The 23250-nt window shown below is 36.9% G+C and overlaps 1 protein-coding gene across 6 annotated transcripts; it reads left to right on the top strand.

Annotated features, from left to right (window-relative positions):
* Positions 1-877: 877 nt before the first annotated feature.
* Positions 878-6101, top strand: LOC107777374 (putative lipid phosphate phosphatase 3, chloroplastic). Of its 6 annotated transcripts, none has more exons than XM_016597379.2 (9): positions 878-1626; positions 2416-2496; positions 3594-3818; positions 3936-4023; positions 4132-4241; positions 4340-4430; positions 4590-4778; positions 4870-4929; positions 5591-6101. In XM_016597379.2, exons 1-9 carry the CDS (start codon positions 1561-1563, stop codon positions 5803-5805), a joined length of 1125 nt encoding a protein of 374 aa, XP_016452865.1. In that variant the 5' UTR covers positions 878-1560; the 3' UTR covers positions 5806-6101. The 6 variants fall into 6 exon arrangements, with proteins under 6 accessions (XP_016452865.1, XP_016452866.1, XP_016452867.1 ...); XM_016597380.2 differs by having other exon boundaries at positions 879-1626; positions 3597-3818; XM_075249875.1 differs by having other exon boundaries at positions 881-1141.
* The last annotated feature ends 17149 nt before the right edge of the window (positions 6102-23250 follow it).

Genomic DNA, 23250 nt, shown 5'->3' with positions numbered 1-23250 from the left:
TTAGGCCGACGTCGTGCTTAAGAAGCAACACTGGTGAGCCGAGTAGCCAATGTCGAGGTCGAGCACTCAGATCAGCCAAAATGCTAGTTTAGCAATAAGATATTTTAAAGGAATATTTAAAGGAATACTCTCTGTATTTGTACTTTAGTAGGTGCGAGATATGTTCCATATAAGTAGGAATAGAGAGAGAAAGAAGGGTAGGGGGGGAGGATATAATTTTTCTATCTTGATAAGCTCTCTCTATAATAGTTTACTCTTAAGCAACTACAAACATTATCTTTACACAACGATTTGTTGTTTTATTCCTAACTTTCCCACATCAGATCTGATAAAGTATTTGATATCCTCACGTTTAGCTATCTTACATCATTGTCAGAGGGAGAATCATCCACCTCGTTATATATTTAGGTGAATTATTCTCTCTATTTACAGCTATTGCTATTCATCATATTTATTACTTATCCTTATCCCCTCATTCATTCACAACAATATCATTAAACTCCTTTTTGGCTTTTAATAGCTTTAAATGCAGTTTCTAGATTATTACTATCCATCAATCTTGGGTCTAGAATTTATTATATTTAGCTAGAATTTACCCATTATCATTTATTTAATTAGTTTAATAAAAAGGCTTAACACTTTTTGGCCAAACAGTAAAAAAATAGATTTTTGATTAAAAAAATATAACAAACGTTTTCTAGTAGGAATTTATTATTATTATTATTATATTATTATTATTATTATTAATTGTATCAAATTAGAAGTGGATAAACAATATACTACAGTTTTCTTAGTAAGGGCAAATTATTATTAATAATTGTATTAAACTATAAGTGTACAATAGTAACAGTAATAGTATAAGACTTTGGGAGTTTGGAGGGAGACTACATTTTGCATCTGGCATAGATTGGCAGTGATGATAGTTGCGTTAGAATATTCTAACGCAACAAACGTGGCATTCACGATTTTGGACAACGCAGCAAATCAGCAAAACAAACACCTTACCAAACAAAGCCTTTAACCCCGTTTGAAATGAAAGGAAAAATTAGAGAGCCCCAGCGCGGCAGGACAACCCCTGACCATCTACAGACCCACCAGAGAAAACGATCGCTTCTTTGATTCCAACCTGCTGGGTGAATAGGTCACATCACTGAATCTTTGCCATTGTTGTTCGTGCTAGTTCACAGCATCAGTTGTTTCGTTCTGTTAAAATTATTAACATAAACTTTCCCATTGCCTTTTGAGTTTTAACAGAAAGTCTCCAATTGTCTTTTTATTTCTTTTCTTTTTTTTGTATCTTTTCCGGGTTGACTTTGCTAGTGCTTGCTGACAACTGCTTCTTCTTAATTTGTTCCAAATCAGCGTGGATAAGGGGTTTATTTAATATAGATTGTGTGGACGTGTTTTTCTGCTTTTCCCATGTGGAAACTGGCTCTTACTGTCACTGTCGTGAATAGTGCTCTTATTTATTAATGTCTTGATTCATCATAATTTCTTGATTAAGGGTTGTTTTTTCCTCTTCAAATTTTAATTTCCCCCCTTGGTCGCTTTGGTTCCTCAATGCCGTCCTGGGATTTGAGATCTGTTTTCTTTTTCAAGAATTTCGGAGGCTTTTCGCAGTCTAAGGTCCGTCGGGATTATGTGCAACGCATATCTGCTTTTCCTTTTTATTGTACATTTTTAAAAGCAACGGCGGCTGAGACTGATGTTAAGATTTAATGCTTTAGCCTTCACAGTGTTGGTGACTTTAGTAAAATCTGTTCTTTCCCAGTTTTAGCTCTCTTTCTGATGTAATGTCATTTTTATACTTTCATTTCCATGTAAAGTGTGTTCTTTTTTATGGAGTACCTGGTTCTCCTGGGAAAACTGTAGTGAATTAGTGCAGCATCTGAAGTTCTAAAAGTTATCCAGTCCTTGCAAAATTTATGATTGATGCAACAGCACTAACCACATAATATTTCAAGACCTTAGACTGCGAAAAGCCTCTGAAATTCTACATGTTGTATGATTAATCATGTTATTGCTGTACTGCACCTCTAATTGGATGATTAGGCCACTTATTTCTAGATATTTATGGATTGAATTTTAAGTCTTAGATAAGTATGTGAACCATTGACTGTACTAGTTGCACCAGTTGAATGCCAGAATACTACTTATGATGTAATTGAGCTTTAGTTTGTAATTCGTGGGAAGAGGAGGATGTAGCCTTCTAGTAAAAATTTACTAAAATTGCAACAAATAGTAGTAAATATGAATCCATAATTATAAATTTCTAATGAGTTTAATGCTAAAAAATTTATAAACTGAACCCATAGAGCTTAAATCTTCAATACGCCTCCGCTCATGAGACATGACAAGTCTTAGTTCCAACTTAATCGACCATGACAATTGATTGATTTATTTGCCTTCAATCAGAACGGATCAAGTCAAAAGCCAGAAGCTTTTGCTGGATTTTCTCAACTATTTCTGCCGCTGATAGCACACAAGAAACACCAGGTATATATTTCTTACATTCGACATACTAAGCTTAAAGGAGCTATGTTAAGGAGTGGGGATGGAAATGAGTAGCTGGCACGGGTTATTCCACCCATAACATATTGGATACAAGAATATAAGATGAAGGAAGGATATGGGATAAGTTTGTCCTGGTTTTTGGGGAACAGTTGGGCAAGATATTTGCAAATTCAGATGACTAGAAGACTGGACATTCCTGTGACCTACTATGAGTCATGTACAGCTACTTGTAAACTGACAAAACGAACTTTGGCTAATTTTTCCAAGATGCACTTGGAACCATACAAGTACCATAGTTTTATTGGAAGCGTGTTATGTTCAAACTTCCATTTGTCCTTTAGGCCACAACTCATTTTAGATTGATCATGAGCCATGTATCTATTTTTTGGACTTCCAATATGCTTTGTTGAAGTGTGTGATCATGTTATCTAAAATCTTAAAATCTTAGTAAGAGCGCACTTTTATTTATTTAATTCTCTTCAACACGTTCTCTCACGTGCCGGCTTCATTTTTTTTCATTGGCAAGCACGTGAAAATTCATTTAATGCTGGCGATGAGACTCGAACCAGGGCCTTTGTTGAAGTGTGTGATCATCTCATCTAAAAGCTTAAGCAATTAGAGAGAACACATTTTTACTCATTTAATTGTCTCTTCAACAAAGTTTTTTGTTAGGCATGTCATGCTTGCTTTTCCATTTTGGCCAATGGCTATCCCTGATACATTGTATGCCTTACCTTAGACTGTTGTATTAGTTTTTATAAACAAAAACTTATAGTTGACTATATAAAGCACATTTTTTTTGTAGATTTGGCAATATGACTTCTCACCTCATGTGATGAAATAAATAAAATTTACCCGGGCGTCTAATAGATTTGTGATGAAAATGACCTTATTATCGTCATTTGTGTTTAACTAGATAATTATTAAACCAATTTTGTAATAGTATCACTATTATGGCTCTGAATTCAGAAAAAGGATTGTGTTTATATATGCAGCTTATTACAAAATTAGACAAAGTTATAAGTCATCGGTATCATATTATAAAAATACTTTAAGTTCTTACTTTTGCATGTTCTTAGCAGGCCAGAATGAGGGGTACCCAGCTTGGGTCACATACTGTGAGGTCTCACGGTATGACGGTGGCAATGACTCACTTGCATGACTGGCTGATCTTAATACTACTTTTGGCGATAGTTGTCATTCTGAATGCTATCCATCCGTTTTATCGGTTTATCGGAAAAGACATGATGACAGACCTCAAGTATCCTCTAAAAAGTAACACTGTACCTATTTGGGCTGTTCCAGTGAGTTGATCTTCATTTTCATTCAGTTGCTACAAAACTTATTTCATTCTTCATTTTCTTCTCCATTTCAAATAAAGTACCTCATATTTAGATTTCACAATTTCCAAATGTTATCAGGTGTATGCTGTTCTGTTGCCTATAGTTGTTTTTCTGCTAGTTTATTTTCGGCGAAAAGATGTTTATGATCTTCATCATGCCATATTAGGTAAGCTATTCTTTGGATTTGGCTAGTTTCAGTGGTAATAGTTTATATATGTTCTCGCTTACGTAAAAACTTTCTGGTAGTCGTCCTTTAATTATGTTGTCATGGCAGGGCTCTTGTTCTCTGTTCTGATAACAGCTGTTATCACAGACGCCATAAAAGATGCAGTTGGACGGCCTAGGCCAGACTTCTTCTGGCGCTGTTTCCCAGATGGAAAAGAAGTATGCTGCCTTGATGGTTATATTTTCATACTTCTAGTTATAGACTAGGGCCTCTCCCTTGTAAATTAGTATTTCAGTAAATATTGATGGGTCAACAGGTTTACGATAAATGGGGAGATGTTGTATGCCATGGCGATAAAAATGTCGTCAAGGAAGGGCATAAGAGTTTTCCCAGTGGGCATACCTCCTGTAAGTAGAATGCTTGTCTCATTACATGTTCTCATGTGTTGTACGAGAAAAGATTGCATGTGCGGAGACAGAGACTTGAAATTTACAGCGTCTCAGAATGTGTCTATGGTGTTTCTTTCTTGTTTTCTTGACCTTTGAGGATTTTGGATCAACTTGCAGGGTCCTTTTCTGGTCTTACCTTTCTGTCACTTTATTTATCTGGCAAGATACAAGTCTTTGACCGTAGAGGACATGTTGCAAAACTGTGTCTTGTGTTACTTCCCCTTCTGCTTGCATCTTTGGTTGCCATTTCTCGGGTGGATGACTATTGGCACCACTGGCAGGATGTGTTTGCTGGAGGTCTAATCGGTGCGTGTTGTTAGATTTTATTTGTTGTTTGTATCTTTACAGTAAGACTGCATGAGACAATAATGAAATCTGAGGATATTCTCCTTTGCAGGTCTTGTAGTTGCAGCATTATGCTATTTGCAGTTTTTCCCACCTCCATATCATGTTCAAGGTGTGTTCTCATTCCTCCAGTGGTGTGAAATTTTTTATGATAGAATATCAGAGGTTTTCTCTTTCATGGTAAACTTGTGCTGCGTATCACAGTAAAAAGTTGAAACCTTCACACTTCACAGTACTCTATTGAGTTTTTATTCCGTGATTGATTCGGAGGAAGAATTGATGATCCCAAGTTGTGTTCTTACCACTTTTGCATTTGTGTTACTTTAGTTGTAAACTCATTTGTATATATGCATATGACTGTAGTTAGTTCATTATACATGGGTAAGAGGTTAATTCTCTCATTCAATAGCTTTCTGCGACTTGAGGGATCATGTCCTATGGAAAATGTAATGATGATTGCCTCTTTTAAGCCTATGGTTGAAAAGAAAGTAAACCTATCCTCCAACATCCAAAGAACTGATACACCTGTGAATCTTCTAAGGAATACACTACTGCTAGACCATGGAAAAGGCCTTACTGTTTACCCCAGCTACATTACAGAAGGCAGCTTCCTCCCTACAAATGAATGGATCTAGAAAGCGGTTCTGGTTTATGTTTTCCGTAGAGGAACAGAATATGGCCATGGAGAGGATTTATGTACTATGAAGATAGTTTTATTTTTTTCCCCTCATTTCTAGTCGTTTTCTGATTGTCTGTCTATTTTGTGCTTCTAGGCTGGGCAACTTACGCTTACTTCCGTGTGCTGGAGGAGTCCCAAAGAACTTCACAAGCTGCAAATACTGTAAATGCCAATGTAAATAATACACACAGTGCAGAGGTTCAAGTAGAAAGTCAACAGAATGAGAGAAACCACCACGCGTTTATGGGCATTTCTTTATCTGGGGATTCTGGTCCAACCGTGGAAGATCTAGAATCTGGGAGAAGGTAGTTTAGCTTAAGGCAGTTCCTGGCTGGAATTGCTCACTCAAAATGCTGTCCGAGTACATGGTTATTTTGCAGAACTGACCTCTTGTGCAGAATATGCTCCATTGGATCGATTAGATTTCACTTGCCACTTATTGCAGGGCATGTGCTTACATATACTAACATGTGAAGAATTGTCTCTTTTTTCTTATTGTTCGATTTGCTCCTATTGTCTCATTTTTTCTTTATTTTAAGATTTGATTGATATACCATTTCAGTTAGTACATAATTAGTAAATCGGGGAGATTCATGAGACTGCTACCTGCAACTTTTGATAGCAATTTGGGGAAAGTTTTTGTGTACAGCGTGAAAATGTGCTAAGTGACATTTGTAACAAAGGCGAATACACTTTCTTTGAGTGTTTATGCATAATGATAGGTTACAGTTTGCTAAGGATGATAGTTTCAATTTTTCTGCTGCTGAAAGTGGAGGATTTATTGAATAGACAATGCGAGGGTGGGCGAATTTAAATGTAGAAAAGGATGGCTAGTGGTTCTCTCTTTATTTGAACAAACGTTGTTGATTGAATAGAAAGGAGGGGATATGAGCCTTTTTTCTAAAAAAAAAAAAAAGTTGTATGACTTGTTTGAATCAATTAGAAAAGGGAGGAATGAGTGAAGATCAGTTAAGAAATTTCTCTTGTATGTAAATTTTAGATGTCTGGCAAGTAAGAATGTTAATGTAAATATTAGGAGCCTCTTTGCATTGGCTTATAAGTGATTTTAAGTCAAAATAACTTTTAAGTCATTTTGTACTGTTTAGATAAAGTAAAAAAGTGCTTTTAAACAATTGTTTTTTAGCTAAAATGACAAAAACAAATCAAAAGTCAAAAGTTAGAATTGCTAACTTATGATTTAAAAGCTATTTTGACTTAAAGGTAACTTAAAATAAGCACTCTAGATGTCAGCTCATTTCAGTGTCTTTTTTCGTGGGCTCTAGATGTCAGCTCATTTCAATTTGTACAATCACATGAACTTGTCTAAACGCTTCCAAATTAGAATTCTAGGAAGCTGCTAGTAGCATTTGTACAATTACTCATGGAGTTAAAATGCAAATGAGGGAACACAAAACAAAAGCTACTGGAAATAGCAATTCTACAGAGGTACAAACACACGAAAAATAGCACAACAAGAAAAGAAATTAAAAAAAAAAACAGATTCGAATTACAAGGGGCTTTCTGGAACTGCTTTAATCTTCGAAAAATCGAGACTTGAATTCTTCCCATGAATAACCAACACCAATTCCCTGCCCGTACCCGAAACCTATACCGACACCACAACCCATTCCCACACCGAAAACCATCTTGAGATGGTTCCATTCTGAACCACCCAAACCCAGACCACCAACTACTCCTAGTCCCACTCCTATGCCGCAACCAATACCTAAGCCGCCGCCTGGACCTAACGTTGCTTCTTCTATTTTCCGGCTGTTCTCTTGGATGAATTCTGTTACTGATAATCGCTTATCTTCACGTTTTCCCCTTTTACCATTGAAATTAATGCCCTTCAACTTCCACAGGGAAGTGTCCTCAGCTTTCCGATAAGCAAAACCATTGAGGCGAAGGGTTTTGTCTTGCATTCTTCTTCAAGGATAGGGAATCAGTTCACTTTACTGAAACTGGGTTGGCTTGACCTAGGGCTAAAGTTTATGTGCTTTTTTTTAAGGGGTCCAAGATGAGGTTGACCAATGAAAAATGAGGATAAGGGAAAAAGAAAGGGTGCAAAAAACTAGAGTCCGGAACCCAATTGTGGTTCTTTTGGACTCAAAATACATAAATAGGTGATAAAAAAAGGTGACATTTTTATATATAGTGCCACAATACTTGGCGCTATACATTAACGTTAACTGTGTCGTTAATGTATAGCACTAAGTATTGTGGCACTGACACGCCCAGGTATAGCGCCAAAATACCTGACTCTATACATAAATTTTTATATATAGCACCTGGTATTTTGGCACTATACTCCTTTTTTCTGGCCCCACCAATAATTCCTGGCTTCAATGATTCAAAAGCGTATAATGCCAACTTTTTGGGTGTTATATATATATTAAAAAAAAAATCCGGCTAGTCATTCCCTATATAAAGAGGTTAGGATTGTATAGAAATTCATTCAAAAATTTTTTTAACTCTTGTTGAAACGTTTATTGTTGTTAAATTCTCCAGCATTTTTTCATTATGTCTGAAGAGCGTAGAATACAAGTTTCATTATATTGGGGGGGGGGGTGAGGTTGTGATGGAGAATAACTCAGTGGGCTACAGGTTACCTGCTCAGTGTCATGTTAAATTGCCACTTACAATGGAGTACGATAAATTGATATCGTTGTTATGCAAAAAAATGAGTGTGAGGAAACGTTCAGTGATACTTAAAGTAACCGGAAGATATTTGTATTCCGTCACTCCGCAGGGGGTTGCTTTTTTACTCGGAGTTTAACATCGACGATGATGAAATTTTGAGTGATTTTCTGAGGACTCTGGATGAATGCCGGGAATTTCTTGTAATCACAATGTTGGAGATGTACGTGAAGGTCGAAGACGTTCCAAAAAACGAGGTTGTGCGTAGTAGAGATAACCCCCAGTCATCAGGTGGTTATTTTGGAGCAGTTTTTGCCGGACAGGTTCCGGATGAAAGAGTTTTCCTTGATTTAAACTTATCACCGCCGGCGAATGAGCAGAGAGAAAATAATTTATACCCTGCTTTCCATAATTCACAAGACGAGTGGTAAACTTCAATTTTCATTTGTGTTAATTATGTATATTTTTGGCATATTGAATTTGTATTAATGCTCATATATTTAATAGGGGGTACCGGCCGGATATGAATTTTACAAGTGGCCCATACGGTAGTCATCACCTAACTGAAAACATCCATAATGGAATTTCATCACATTACGACTTGTAAGTGAAGTGATATAGCCATATGGAAAGCATTTATTAATTCAGTAGCTTATATTTTTGTTGGTTGTGCAGTGAAAACGAGCAAGTTGAACCATCCGTACTCACTCAATTGACCGAAAATGACGTATTACATCGGGATCTGGCAGATGCACAGAGTGAGGAACAGAACAGTGATTACGATAACAATGCCGATGAATCCGGAGACGAGACACCCTTTCCTCGTGAGGATGGTGATGAGCAGGATGAGGAGGAAGGACCTGATTTGAAGAGAGACCTCCTAGATGAAGAGTGTACGAGTCCGAAGTGTCGTTTCATTCAAGGGAGATTCCTTACATTGATAACTTGCCAACCGTGTCGGATGTGGAAGCTCTCACAAGGGATTTTGATGAAATCCGGACAGCAATGTGGGATGAGTCTAGACCAACGGAGCTTGCAAAGGGGATGCTTTTTCCTGATAAAGCGCGCTTAAGCAGGGCTTATAAAATGCACAGCGTAAAAGAGTGTCGTGAGATGCAGGTACGAGAGTCAAGTCCGATGTATACAAAGTTGTTTGCCGCAGGTGGTTTTGGCTATGTAATTGGATGTTGCGTGCGACCAAGAAGAAGACAGGTATGCGAAAAGTGGGTAAATACATTCCCACCCACACATGCGAAATGGACACATTCAACGGGAATCACTTCAACTTGGATATTGACTTGATTTCTCTTGTACTTATTCCGCACCTCGAAGCGTCCATAAGGTATACAATCAAAGAGTGCATTACATCAGTCCACCAGGAATATGGCCATACCATTACAAAAAGAAAGGCATTTTTCGGGCGCAAACGAGCGTTTGAAATTGTCTACGGTAATTGGGATAAGTCATTTGCATTTGTGCCAAAGTACATGGCCGCATTGCAGCACTTTAACCCCGGGACAATTGTTGAATGGAAGCTTGAGTAGAGTCCGGGAACACCAGAATACATATTCAATTACGTGTTCTGGGCGTTTAAGCCAGCAATTGATGGTTTTTCGCATTGTTGGCCCGTAATATCCATAGACAGAACTCATGTATATGGAAAGTACGATATCAAGATATTGATAGCCGTGGCAGTGGATGCTAATAGATAGATATTTCCTCTAGCTTTTGCTGTTTGTGCTAATGAAAGCACAAAGATGTGGACATTATTTTTGAACCACCTGAAAGAGCACGTTGTCAAACAACGTTCAGGTATTTGTCTAATATCTGATCGGCACGGTGGTATATTAAGTTCTGTGGAGAACTTGCCTGCATGGCAAGAATCTTATGCATACCACCGTTACTGTGTGAGGCACTTGAATGCCAATTTCCAGAAGGCACATCCCAACTAGGATCTACATGATTTGATGTGCATGGCAGCAACAGACCACCAACAACATAAATTCCAGAGGCATATGGATTCTATCAGGCAAGAAGACGAGGCAGCCTATCGTTGGTTAATGCGACATGACCCTGAAAAGTGGACGTTGCGTGCGGATGGTGGCAGACGATGGGGAATTCTTACTACAAACGTGTCAGAGTCCTTCAACAGGATATTGAAGTCGGCAAGAGGATTTCCCGTCACAGCCATGGTGCGGATGTCGTTCAAGCAGATGGCGGAGAGGTTTGTTGAATGGTCTGCAGCTGCAACGGAATTGATGGAGAGGGGTGTTGAATTTATGCCATTGCCTATGAAGAGATTTGAGAAATACAGACGGCGAGCACATTGGCATTCATTTTTGCAGTATGATAACGAAAGAGATATTTTTGAAGTTCGCACCGCTATCCATAATAATCGGGGTAATAATGCACATACTGTAAATGAATCTGCAAGGTTATGCTCCTGTGGGAAATGGTCCATCTACCACATGCCTTGCTCACATGCCATCAAGTGTTTTCAACGTGTTGGTTATGCGGAGACCAACTATGTTGATCAACAATATAGTGTTTCCAAGTACCTAAACACATATAGTGGTCAGTTACAGCTAGTGGGTGCTGAGCATTATTGGCCTCCGGAACCATTTAAAATGGTGTGTAACAAGTCCTATTTATGTAAAAGACAGGTGCAGAAGAGAACATGTATACGGAACCAAATGGATGTTAGTGACACCGTTTATGCGCACAAATGTGGTATATGCTCGCAAACAGGACACGACCGTAGAAAATGTCCTTTGGGTGGCAACAGTAATCAAGCTCGGGGTGGGTGTTCTTCTAGTGTACCTAACTACCCATGAGTTGATGTTGTAATAATTAGTTGTTATGTCTATGTTGCAAAATTTATGAAATAAAATTATGCTTGTTAATTATGATTTGTACTTTCCCATTTTACCTATTTAAATAATAATTTAATAAATTTTCTGTATATTTATTATGTGCGTGTTGTCTTGTCGAACTGAAAAAGCTGACCAGCTGATATAAAGTTGTCTTGTCAACATCATGATATTTAACACGCAAAATATAGCGCCATTAGATAGTACGTTATGTGTGTGTTGTCTTGTCGAACTGAAAAAGCTGACCAGCTGACATAAAGTTGTTTTGTCAACATCATGATATTTAACACGCAAAATATAGCGCCATTAGATAGTACGTTATGTGTGTGTTGTCTTGTCGAATTGAAAAAGTTGACCAGCTGACATAAAGTTGTCTTGTCAACATCATGATATTTAACACGCAAAATATAGTGCCATTAGATAGTACGTTATGTGTGTGTTGTCTCGCCTATAAATAACGGGCTCATTGTAGTTAGTTTGTGTGCTCAAAATTTACTAAAAGCAAATATTTCATTAAAAGTAAGGTTTTTTTTTACTAAAAGCAAATATTTCACAAATGGCTCAACCTCTTCGTCCACCAAAGTGCAACTGTAGAAAAGCATGCTTGATGCAAAATTGTTGGGACAATGGTGAAGTTGGACGCCGCTACTGGCACTCTATGAACCAGTTTTACAAGGTTCCCGGCGAACCTATTTGTGATTTTGAGGAATGAGTTGATGAACCATGTTATCAGGAATGTTACAGAGAACAACTGCAGTTTCTTGAAAATATGTGTTTAAGACAACGGGAACATGAAAAAGAAAGCAATAGAATTATTGCAGACTTGAGGGCGAAACTGAAGGAGGTGGGAGAAGAAAAATGGAAAACACAATGGAATTGTGAAGCACAAAAGGAACGTAAAAAAAAATATAAACTGGAACTTGCGGAGGTGAAGGCTAAACTGAAAGAGGTAGAAGAAGAAAAAGAACAACTGGAAGAACGATATAAGTGGTTGAAGTGGAGAATAAATGGCAACCGGGGCTAAACATTTGCATGTATGTGTTTATTGTATTTTTCATATTTCATGTATTTTTATTATGTTGGCCTGCTATGTTTGTGTTTGTGATGTAGTAATGTTTTCCTTGTTTGTTGTACTAAATTTTATTTTAATTGAAGTGGAAGTTAAGTTTAAGTGCTTGTGTTGTACTAAATTTTATTTTAATTGAAGGGGAAGTTAAGTTTAAGTGCTTGTATTGTTCTAAATTTTATTTTATGAAACTATCAAACGAATAGAGAACTAAAAAAAGTAATGGGCATATTCGATTAGATATTGTTGTTAATGTATACAAAAATATTGTTAACACCATGTCAATGTGTCCCGCATCCGGTGTGTCTCAATGCAGCCGCTGGTCTGAGACGCATCCCCTCCTGCCCGGGTACGCTATCAGGATCATCATCATCAAGTCGTCTCCTTATAGCCGGATGCGGCGCAGGATGACATGTATCGGTGGTGCTGTCAGCTTCAGTAGAAGGCTACATAATAATATGAAACTTAGTATAGAAAACTACATAACAATTCACAACAATTTATATTATCTTACCATCATCGTGTCTAGATCCTGAATATAGTCATCTATCGCTGCATCACATGAAGCCTTAAAAAGGAAATTAATAAGGTTAAAGAAAATAAATAAGTTACAGTTAAAACAAATTCAAATTCAATACTAATAAACTCATACCTGTGCATGTGATGTGGAGCCATAACTCAATCGGCGCCCACTATAAAAATCTCGGGTCGGTCGATCCTCAACAATGCTACCCCAATCCACTCCTTGAATATCCGAGCCCGTGATCAATAATTGACCCGATGGGGTCACCTGTGATGGCACTGGAGTGCGATAAATTCCAAGGCTATAAGACGGCATGTCCGTCTCATGCATGCCACCTGCCATATCAGCAGCAACATCATCAGCAAGAGCCTCAACGCCCCCTTGCTGGGGACCACCTCCTCTCCGCCCACGACCACGTCATCCGGCACAACCAGCTCATCGGGCACCACCAGCTCGTGGGATACCACGACCTTGATGGTACTGCGCTAGGTCCATATAATCAGCCTCGTGTGCCAAACGCTGATCCAATCGGGCTCGCTGCAGTGTCTGGCCAGCCACATCCATGAATCGACGTCTATAATCCTGCATGGCCACAGGATCGTGGACATGACTCTGCATCTGTTGCCCCATATGATAGACGGTATGCAATCCAATCGCCTGCACAAAGTAAAAAATATAAACTACATATTTGGCACTAAATTACAGGTATATAATTAATAATAACAGAAAACATACCAGGGCCTCGTGTCTCCCGGCGTATGGGACATACCGACCGTGTGCCTGATGAACTGGGTTCCCGATAAAAAGTCGGGAAACAGTGCGGTACCATGCCATATAACGTTGAATAGGAAAGTGCTGCGGAGGTGGGGTCAAGTCCCCTCGCCTGTCCCAAGTACCCAACTGCTCGTTAAGCCATGCCATAAATGTGTCGTCCTCCCTGGACCGATCATCCCTCTCATAATGTAAAGCATGCCATGCAGGCGGAGTCGGTATAGGCTGCGGCAGGCCAAACTGACGAAATACCCGCTCGGAGGCATGATGCTCGACAATATCGAGGCATAGGAGCGGGACAAAAGCCCTCCAAATATGTCGGTCGAACGTGCAATACGCTGGTAGGGTACCTATCACCTCATCGATGTACGTCGTCCAGATGAACTATCAAATATGAACACAAACCGTTAGTATGCGCAACACTAAGTTAATCTATAACAGGTAAGTTTAGTTAGATATTCACCCGTGCGTCCTCTAGCAAATCCAACACATCCCTGCAGAGGGGGAGATTATGATGGGCATCATACTCTCGTGCAAGAGTACGGCGCATAACCCACCTACACGCTAAAGGGAGTTGCGGAATTTCTACATTAGCCGGTAGCTGTGGTAGAGGTGGCCGAAACTGCAGAAATCGCTCCCAGACCCAAACCTAACATACAAAGTTGACGTAAAGTATAAGATTAACTATAACTAGGTAGAATTGTAACTAATGGACATATTATTTGAATATGTTGTCACCTGTAGAAGCGGCAGAAAGCCACCAACATCTCTCTGTGTGCCGATGCAAGCCCGACACATCTGCCTGTACAGATATGAGATGACAGCACCACCCCAGCTGTAGATGGCTGTATCCTCAAACCGGGCAATATGATGCAAAAAACGGAGGCCCACTAGGTTCCCCAAAGTGTTCGGGAACAAGACCCCCCAAATAGAAGGAGCAACAACACCTCGTATATCGCTGTACATCCACCTCCGATGACTCGTCGGTGATAGTATGGTGGATTTGCACCAGGTGGTCTCTAATGGGGACCAACTGTATACGACTGGACCCAGACGCTACCTCCTCGTCCTCCGGCATGAAACCCGTGAGCATGTGCAGCATATCCCAATATGCCTGCCGCGAATAATATCTCATGGTCGCAGGCAGTAAAACTGGCAAGCCATCAGCGGACAGACCATATAAAATCTCAGCGTCCTGGAGTGTGATGGTGGCCTCGCCGATGGGCAAATGGAAAGTGTGCGTCTCTGATCGCCACCGCTCAATCAAGGTCGTGATCAAAGCATAGTCGAGCTGTATCCGGCCAATCCTAATAATCCTATATAATCCCATCTCCTCTAGGTAATGGACCACACGGGGAGGACTCAAAAACTCCCACAATAGATCCACTCTCCTGGCCCGGAAAGTCTGCGTAAGCAACTGTCCGTCCCATATGTACTCAAATCTATGCTGGGGCTGTAGGGCTAATAGATCCAACGTCCGAGGGCCGGGATGTATAGTCGCGTCCATGTCGTCAACTATAAATTCATATTTTTTAATAACTTAATTGTACAAATTATATATATATATATATATATATATATATATATATATATATATATATATATATATATATATACACACACATATGGGTTCCGGGCTCGATATTTTGAGGCCCAGTGGCACCAAACTATCATTAATAATTATGTGTTTTTTTATAATTTAAATTCATATTTTTTAACAACTTAATTGTACAAATTATATATATATATATATACACACACACACACACACACACACACACACACACACACACACCCCTATGGGTTCAGGGCTCGATATTTTGAGGCCCAGTGGCACCAAACTATCATTAATAATTATGTATTTTTTTATAATTTAAATTCATATTTTTTAATAACTTAATTGTACAAATTATTAATTATGTGTGTTGATACAATTATTAACTTAATTGTACAAAGTTTGCATTTTCAACTACCAGTATAAGATACTTAAACAAAAGGAATTCCAAGCTAAAATACTACACATTACTACGCTACAAGACTCTAAATTTTACTACGCTATAAGGGTCTACGTTTTACTAAACATAAATAACAAATAAATTTAATTGCAAATAAAACACAAAACGGCATGAAAACACATATATATAAATCAGGATATTTTTTTTATAAAACACTAATATTAAATCCGGATAAGTTTAACATGCTAGTTTAAAAAAACACAAACCGAAATAGAACACATACAAATCAAATAATATGCATTATTATAAAAGTTTCAACTTAAAATAAACCGAAATACTTCGATTTAGAATTTTTCGAAAGCAAATAGATTGAAATTTTGACTTCAAAAGTGTGAATCAACAATAATATGAAGCTCTACTCGAATGTGGGACCTACGTTCTACAACTTTTATGTGACGGGGGGACCCATTTTTTTTTAAAATCGTGGGCAGCGGGTATGGGGGGGCCAAGAAGAAAGAGGAGTAAAATATTGAGGAAGAGAATAGAACAACGATGAAGAAGACGGTTCTATTTTTAAAAATTTATGTATAGCGCTAGGTATTTTGGCGCTATACCTGGGCGTGTCAGCCAGTATAGTGCCACAATACTTGGCGCTATACCTGGGCGTGTCAACTTTTTCAGTATAGTACCACAATACTTGGCGCTATACATTAATGGTACATTTAACGTTAATGTATAGCGCCAAGTATTGTGGAACTATATATAAAAATGTCACCTTTTTTTATCACCTATTTATGTATTTTGAGCCCAAAAGAACCACAATTGGGTTCCGGGTCTGCAACCAACTAACAACTTGTTTGGATGGTTGTTATCGTATTATATTATTATTCCAGAACAATATTTGTTTTGGTTGTTTCATTAAAATTGATTATATTGTATTGTTAAATTCATTATTGCAGAATAATAAAAAAATCATATTTTTTGAAATAATTGATTTGGTGTGGTGAGATTATTTTCAATTTTCGTTCCAATTATGTCCTAACTTGTTACTCCATAATTCTATTTTACCCTTTTTTTTGGTTTATTTTAACTTCAAATCTCCAACCTATAACCTATATTATCTTCGTCCCTTTTTTTTTATTCATAAATCCAATGTGAAAAGTGTCTTGCCTTTTTTTTTGTTTCGTTTTTTCTCCTAATTTGATTTTAACACCAATTCTATTTATCTTTGTTTCTTTGTTCTGTCATTTCTCGTGCCTTTCTTTATCATAGTTCTTTAATATTTTATTTTATTATTATTATGATCTAGTTGGGAATGGAGTGTACTTATTATTATTAACTTGTTCCACTTATTTTATTAGAATTTGCATGAATTTAATTGCTTAATATATTTATAAGACATTTTTGGTGATAAATTAGTAGAAAGAGATTTTCTTAAATTATTTTTATGTGTAATTCTTGATAAATCTAATATTTAAATAATTGAGAGCATTTTAGTAAACTTTTAATTACAGTACAATACGATACAGTCAACCAAATAACAAAATCTATATCTAATTAAAAGGAGAGGAAAAAAAGCACCATATTGAACCAAGTGGCATAGCCACAATTAGCCAAGTGGTACTTCAGGACAAAACTCCAAAAATTTTGGAGTTTGAAAATTTTATATATATAAAAAAAAATCTGAAACAAATAATGATAAAATAGAGGAAAACTAATCTAATCCTCTAACTCACGTTCTCACTTCCCATCCCCCATTTCACTTGCACGTTCACTTGCACAGAACCTCCTGCATACATGCACACTGAAATATAGGACATTACACGGCAAAAAAAAGGAGCGAAAACACATATTAAATAACTATCATCTTTGTAAACACATTTACAACGAATCCTTTCATTTTATCTCTACCTGTTTTTTAGAAGATAATTGTCGTAATAGAGAAGAAATTATTACTCTATGCTATGACTAGGATAGAAGAACGGGTTGATTTGAGTAAGGAAACGTCGAACAACCAAGGTTCTAAGAGAACTCTCTTCTACATCGAAAGCAAGCATATAGATAAGGGAGCTTTTTTTTTTTTTTTTTTGTAAATAACACTTCTTCACCTCCTTTACATTTTAAATTTTGTTTATTTTGTGTTTATATTTTTTCTTCTACATTTTCAAACTTGCATATTAAGTGTTGGTTCTTATGCTTATTCTTCATTTGCAAATCTCTAATTGTAAGAAATATTACATAATCACTTTAAATTATAGCATCATACTATCTTCTTACGAATAAGCATTTCTCGAGAATAATAATAATTGAAAAACTTCCAACTTCACAACTAAATGATCAGGATGTTTAGAAATTCTCTTATGAAAAGAGAAACATTCAGTAACATCTATATTTTCATAAAATTTGGCTAGGAGATAATTGTTATTATTTGAGGATTTAACACCTTGCAAACTATCTTTTAATATGAGTCAAAATCTGATGCAGATGCTCAGGCGAACTTTGCTGATGAGATTAAAAACTTTGTTGTAGACTTGGAGTTGGTCATTTCATGCCATCATCGATGTTTTATCTAACTTCATTTGTTAATATAGATGGTCAAATTCAGGAGGAGATAGAAAAATGAAAAAAGGTACTTGAGAATGACTCATGGCAGAAAAATATAGTGACGGTACAAACAAGAATTTCTACGTGCTAACCACCAAGATTTGTATTCTCTCAAAAAGCTCGAAAGCTCAAAGTTTAAAGAAAATTGTATCAAAACTAGAAGAAGTGTATCATAAAAGATGTTCTTGACACAAATTTTAAAAAGTTGGTTAACCAAACTCATTGATTCGCATAACTTGGTGAAGAAAAAACAGAACGCTGAGTAAGAATCTGCAACACAATTATTGACTCTAAATAGCAATTATTTAACCAAATAACTCTAAGACTCCTATAGGGAGCTTAGGACTAAATAAAGAAAGGCCATGCACCTATGATAAATTACTCTTTTCAATATATGTGTTACTCAGTATTGTGTGCTCATGTTCCTGATTGATTTATTGGGAAAATAATCTTAAATCCCAACTTTAAAAACACGCAATGAGAGAAAGTGAGTCTTTGATTTAATAGACAAAATTAATGTTTAGCTACTCCCTCCGTCCCAGTTTATATGAGATTTGACCTATTTGGAGAGTCAAACAACTCTTTCTTTGACTATGATTTTCTTCAACTCTTTCATACATTGTGAATGATTAATTATGTAGACTTGTAGTATTTTTTATGTAATTTTTAAATATGTAAATTCTATTAAATATTACTCGAATAATCTATGCTTGAAATTGAATCAAAGATAAAGATGTTTGACTCCCCAAGTAGGTCAACCCTCATACAAATTGGAACCGAGGGACTATATATTATGTGATATGGATGGTACGAACAAAGGTATGAAGCCATATCTTTCGGTATCGCTACTTTGTTGGTATATGTATGTGTGTACGTTCGAATGTTCAATTATAGAGTGCAACAAGATGATTCGCTCGAGAAGATGCAGGTTTATGTCCCCTCTATTCACATTATCATTCTGCCACGATTCACCTTTTCACCCATTAATCGGATGCTCCAAACTTTACAATCATTCTATGATAACAGAAATTCATACGAGCAAAATTTATGTGTGTATTTTATGTGTGCGTCTAATTAAGTTTATTAAGCAGTTTGTAACTTTATCAAGAGGTGCAAGACTATGCTAAAGATATATGATCAAAACTCACGCGAGTTTGCCATGATATATGTGGCTGAAAGTTGATGGGAAGACATAGAAATATCAAAAGTATAAACATTGAAAAACTAAAAAACAAATTGTTCATTGCTTTTCTTTTGAAAATTTTCTAAGCAATTTTAGTTTATTTATAATTGATTAGGATACCAAGGGCCTATATGAGTGGAGTTGCTATACTACATAATGTTTTACGCATGACGAAAACTATAACGAGTGTCAGATACTAGATATTATTAACAAGCAAAATAAAGGATCCATGTTACAACTATTATGCTTTAGATAAGTTCTTCGGTCATAGTTATGTTAAGCTAATTATGCTTTACTATGAGGAACGCATAAATAATACTATAAAATAGTTTCAACTTTCAATTTTTGTTTTCTTTACTTTACAACATTCGCGTATTAAGCGGGTACTATATAAAAGTAAGAACTTTAGTTTGTCATTGTGCCAACTATCTCTATTTAATTATATCTGTAAATTTTACATTTATCTAAAATAAAGATTATAATTTTTCTTCTAACATTTTTCGCGCATCGCGCAGGTACTATACTAGTGTTATTTAACAACAACAAACAATACAATCTATTCATAAAATGATACAATATAATATATTATAAAACGATGGGTAATAATGATCCAAACAGAGTGTAAGGCATTTCCAACCCTTGCACCATTTTTGTACACCAAAATGGTGTAAACATCAAAATGGTGCAAATTAATTTCAATCAATTACACTATTTTTTATGCCAAAATAAAATATTCCTTTTATATTCTTCTCTCTCTTCTATATTATATTATTATCTTTATAAACAAATCCTTTCTTTTTTCTTTTTTACATGTTTATCCCATATAATTCATATTTCTTTCTTATATAATCATTTAATATAAAATTATTTTATACCTTTAATTTTTAAATAATATAAATAATATAAATTATAAGCAAATATTATACATTATACATATTAATGTATAATTCAAATAAAAATGAAATCACTGATAAGATATAATTAAATAAATATTATATTATGGTAAAATTTAGTTTAATTTTTACATAAATATTCAACTTACAAGATTAATATGTTGCTCCCATAAATGCTCTATTAATACATTACGAAGTGCAAAATGGGCGGGAGGAGCAATACCTTTAGCAAGATTTGAAAATAAATGTGATGAGTCTAAAACATTAATGTCATTATTGGTGCCGGGAATACCAAATATGCATGCATAGAAATAAAATTAACTTACAATTTTATATAAAAATAAAATATACGAAAATTAATTTATAAAATTTATGCCCCAAAATTAAATATTATAAAGATATTACATAAAAAACTATAAGTAATTACAAAATTGATAATATGTTATATTAAAAGTGTTATATAATAAAATAATGATGAATATTAATGGTGTTGATGAATAATGTTACACCAAAACACTATTCACACACAAAAATGGTGTAAGAAATGACGTTAGGTTAGAGCACCAAAACCCCAATCTTACACTAAAATGGCGTTTGGTGTTAAAATTGGTATTGTGTTGGAGATGGTCTAACTGTCAAAATATATGATATTAACACCGAATTAATAAATGAAGATGAATATCTTTTATACACATTATTGTTATCACTTAATATAAACTGTCAAAATATATGATATTAACACCGAATTAATAAATGAAGATGAATATCTTTTATACACATTATTGTTATCACTTAATATAAAGTGATATATATATACCTTAATTTTTAACTAATTCAATTATTTGATTTGATATAATTGTATGGGTCCAAATTTGACCAATCACGATCAACGACGAGTACGACGAATAATGGGGTCTCCTTGAATCGATGTCTGGAAGGAGACGACCTTAAGGCAAATAAGAGACTGTACGACCCTTGTAACAGTGTAGGCCCATTAGGGGACATTAGGAATAATTCTTTGAATATTCCTTGTAATTTGCCTTTTACAACTTAGAAGAGTTTTGCTCTTTGTATATATAGAGGACAAGAACCTTATAAAAAGGGAGAATTTTTCCGAAGATTGGCGGCATTATTATTTACGAATGAGAAGTTTTCTAAAAGATTTTTATAAAAGTAGATCGTTAAAGAAATCTTGTGACCCGTCTTCTCTTTATCTATCATTCTTTCTAGAGATTATTATACTCAGATAAGATTTACTCCTTCATCTTTGATTGATTTATTCAAAAAGGTTTCAATATCTTTTGAGTCAAACAATTTGGCGCCATATGTGGGGATTTCTATAGCTGAAATCGTAGTTTTTTTCTATATTCTTGAAAGAAATAATCACTTTTCTTCAGCTTCATAAAAGCCAAAAATGGCGGGAAAGGGAGAAACGAGGCTAAAGGCAATAGTGGGTGTCACAAATAACCTCCTGAATTCCCTCAACGAAGCCAGTGGAGAAGACAATGAAAATGCAACACTAAGTGTTACACCTGAGGGAGAGATCTCACCTCCCCCGCACGGGGATCTAACGATCTTGCGCGAGAGGGAAACCTCAACATTCGCAGTAGGAGAAGCGACACCGGCTGTCAAGAGGCTACTAGAAGAATGGTTAATGAGTACCTTGAGCAACATGCTCTAGAAACCCGTTTAGAGATGTATCAAAGACACGTTACCCGCAGAAATCGCAGCTCCTTCCAATGAGCCAAACAGTACACGAACAGGTAACACCCGTACTATTACTGATGCAAGCGACGATGCACTTACATCCATCTTAAAGAAAATGGAAGAGATGGAAAATGAGAACAAAACACTCCGCGACTAGATGAAGGAACATCAGAAAAGGGTCGATAAAATACCAGGTGCTCCGAAGTTGTTACCAAAATGCGATGTGGGCTTATTCGTCGAACAACCATATAGTGAAGGGGCAGCCCCCCATTCTATTCAAAAGACCTTCAAAATGCCACCATATTTGAAAATATATGATGGTACCACGAACCCGGAAGATCACTTAATCTATTACATTACCGCGATAAAAGGTAACGATTTATCAAAGGAACAGGTGTTGTCTGTACTGCTAAAAAAGTTTGGCGAAACTCTGACAAGGGGGGCACTGACATGGTATCCCCAATTACTAGCACGATCGATAGCAACTTCGAAGAGATGGCAGATAAGTTCGTCACCGCGCATGTGAGGCGAAAAAGGCGGAGGCTAGGGTCAATGATATCTTCGCCGTCAGGCAAACAACGGACGAGGGACTTCGGGATTTCCTAGCCCCATTCAACAGGGTAAGGATGAGCCTGCCAAGCGTGTTAGAAGGGATGGCAGTGGCAGCCTTTCAAAATGGGCTAAACAGAAACGGGTCAAAAGCAACCAAAAAGCTACTCAGTAGACTCATGAAGTACCCCCTACCACGTGGGAAGAGATCCACAATGCCTATTGCGCCAAAGTGAGGGCAGACGAGGACGACCTGAATGGCCCACTTCAGCGATTAGCATCAGTCCAGATCGAGATAAGGAGAGATCACCGCAACGGCGGGGGAAGGGATCAACTACCACGTTTCAATCGAGAAAGGCACCAGCCTTATATTCGAACATCCAATCTGCCTCCTCCACGACTAGCAGATAACGCGCCTCGACATACCGCACCCCCCGAAACGAAAGAGGTATGCCTCCATTGCTATCTGCTCATAGTTTTTGTGTTTCCCCTTCAAAAATAGTGTACGCAATGGAAAAGCTCGGCACGAAGGTGTAGTGGCTGCAAAAGATGAAGTCGGATCCGAGCACAAGGAGGTCGAACGCCCTGTGTGAATTCCACCAGGAAAGAGGACACAAGACCGAAGACTGCATAGGTCTGCGACAAGAAGTAATAAGAATGTTAAACCAGGGATACCTGAAAGAACTGCTGAGCGACAGAGGATGGGCCAACTTCGCTCGAGGGCGCGATCAACCTCAAAGACCTCCAAAACCACCATCACCAGCTTGTATCATACAAATGATCATTGGTGGCGGTGAAGACACAGTAATCAACCATGTGAAATTCACCACCACACATAAACCCAAACAGATAGTTGCCCACGAACAGTATGATGACCTCGAAGACAGTATCATCTTCGATAAGTCGGATACCGACGGTTTGTCTTTCCCTCACTATGATGCCTTAGTTATAACTTTACGCATCGCGAATGCCGATGTAAAAATAATAATGGTGGAT

This window comes from Nicotiana tabacum, chromosome 3, assembly GCF_000715075.1.
Source record: "Nicotiana tabacum cultivar K326 chromosome 3, ASM71507v2, whole genome shotgun sequence".
NCBI classification, from domain to species: domain Eukaryota; kingdom Viridiplantae; phylum Streptophyta; class Magnoliopsida; order Solanales; family Solanaceae; genus Nicotiana; species Nicotiana tabacum.
The sequence above is the reverse complement of the archived record's forward strand: the minus strand, read 5'-3'. Positions and strand labels throughout refer to the sequence as shown.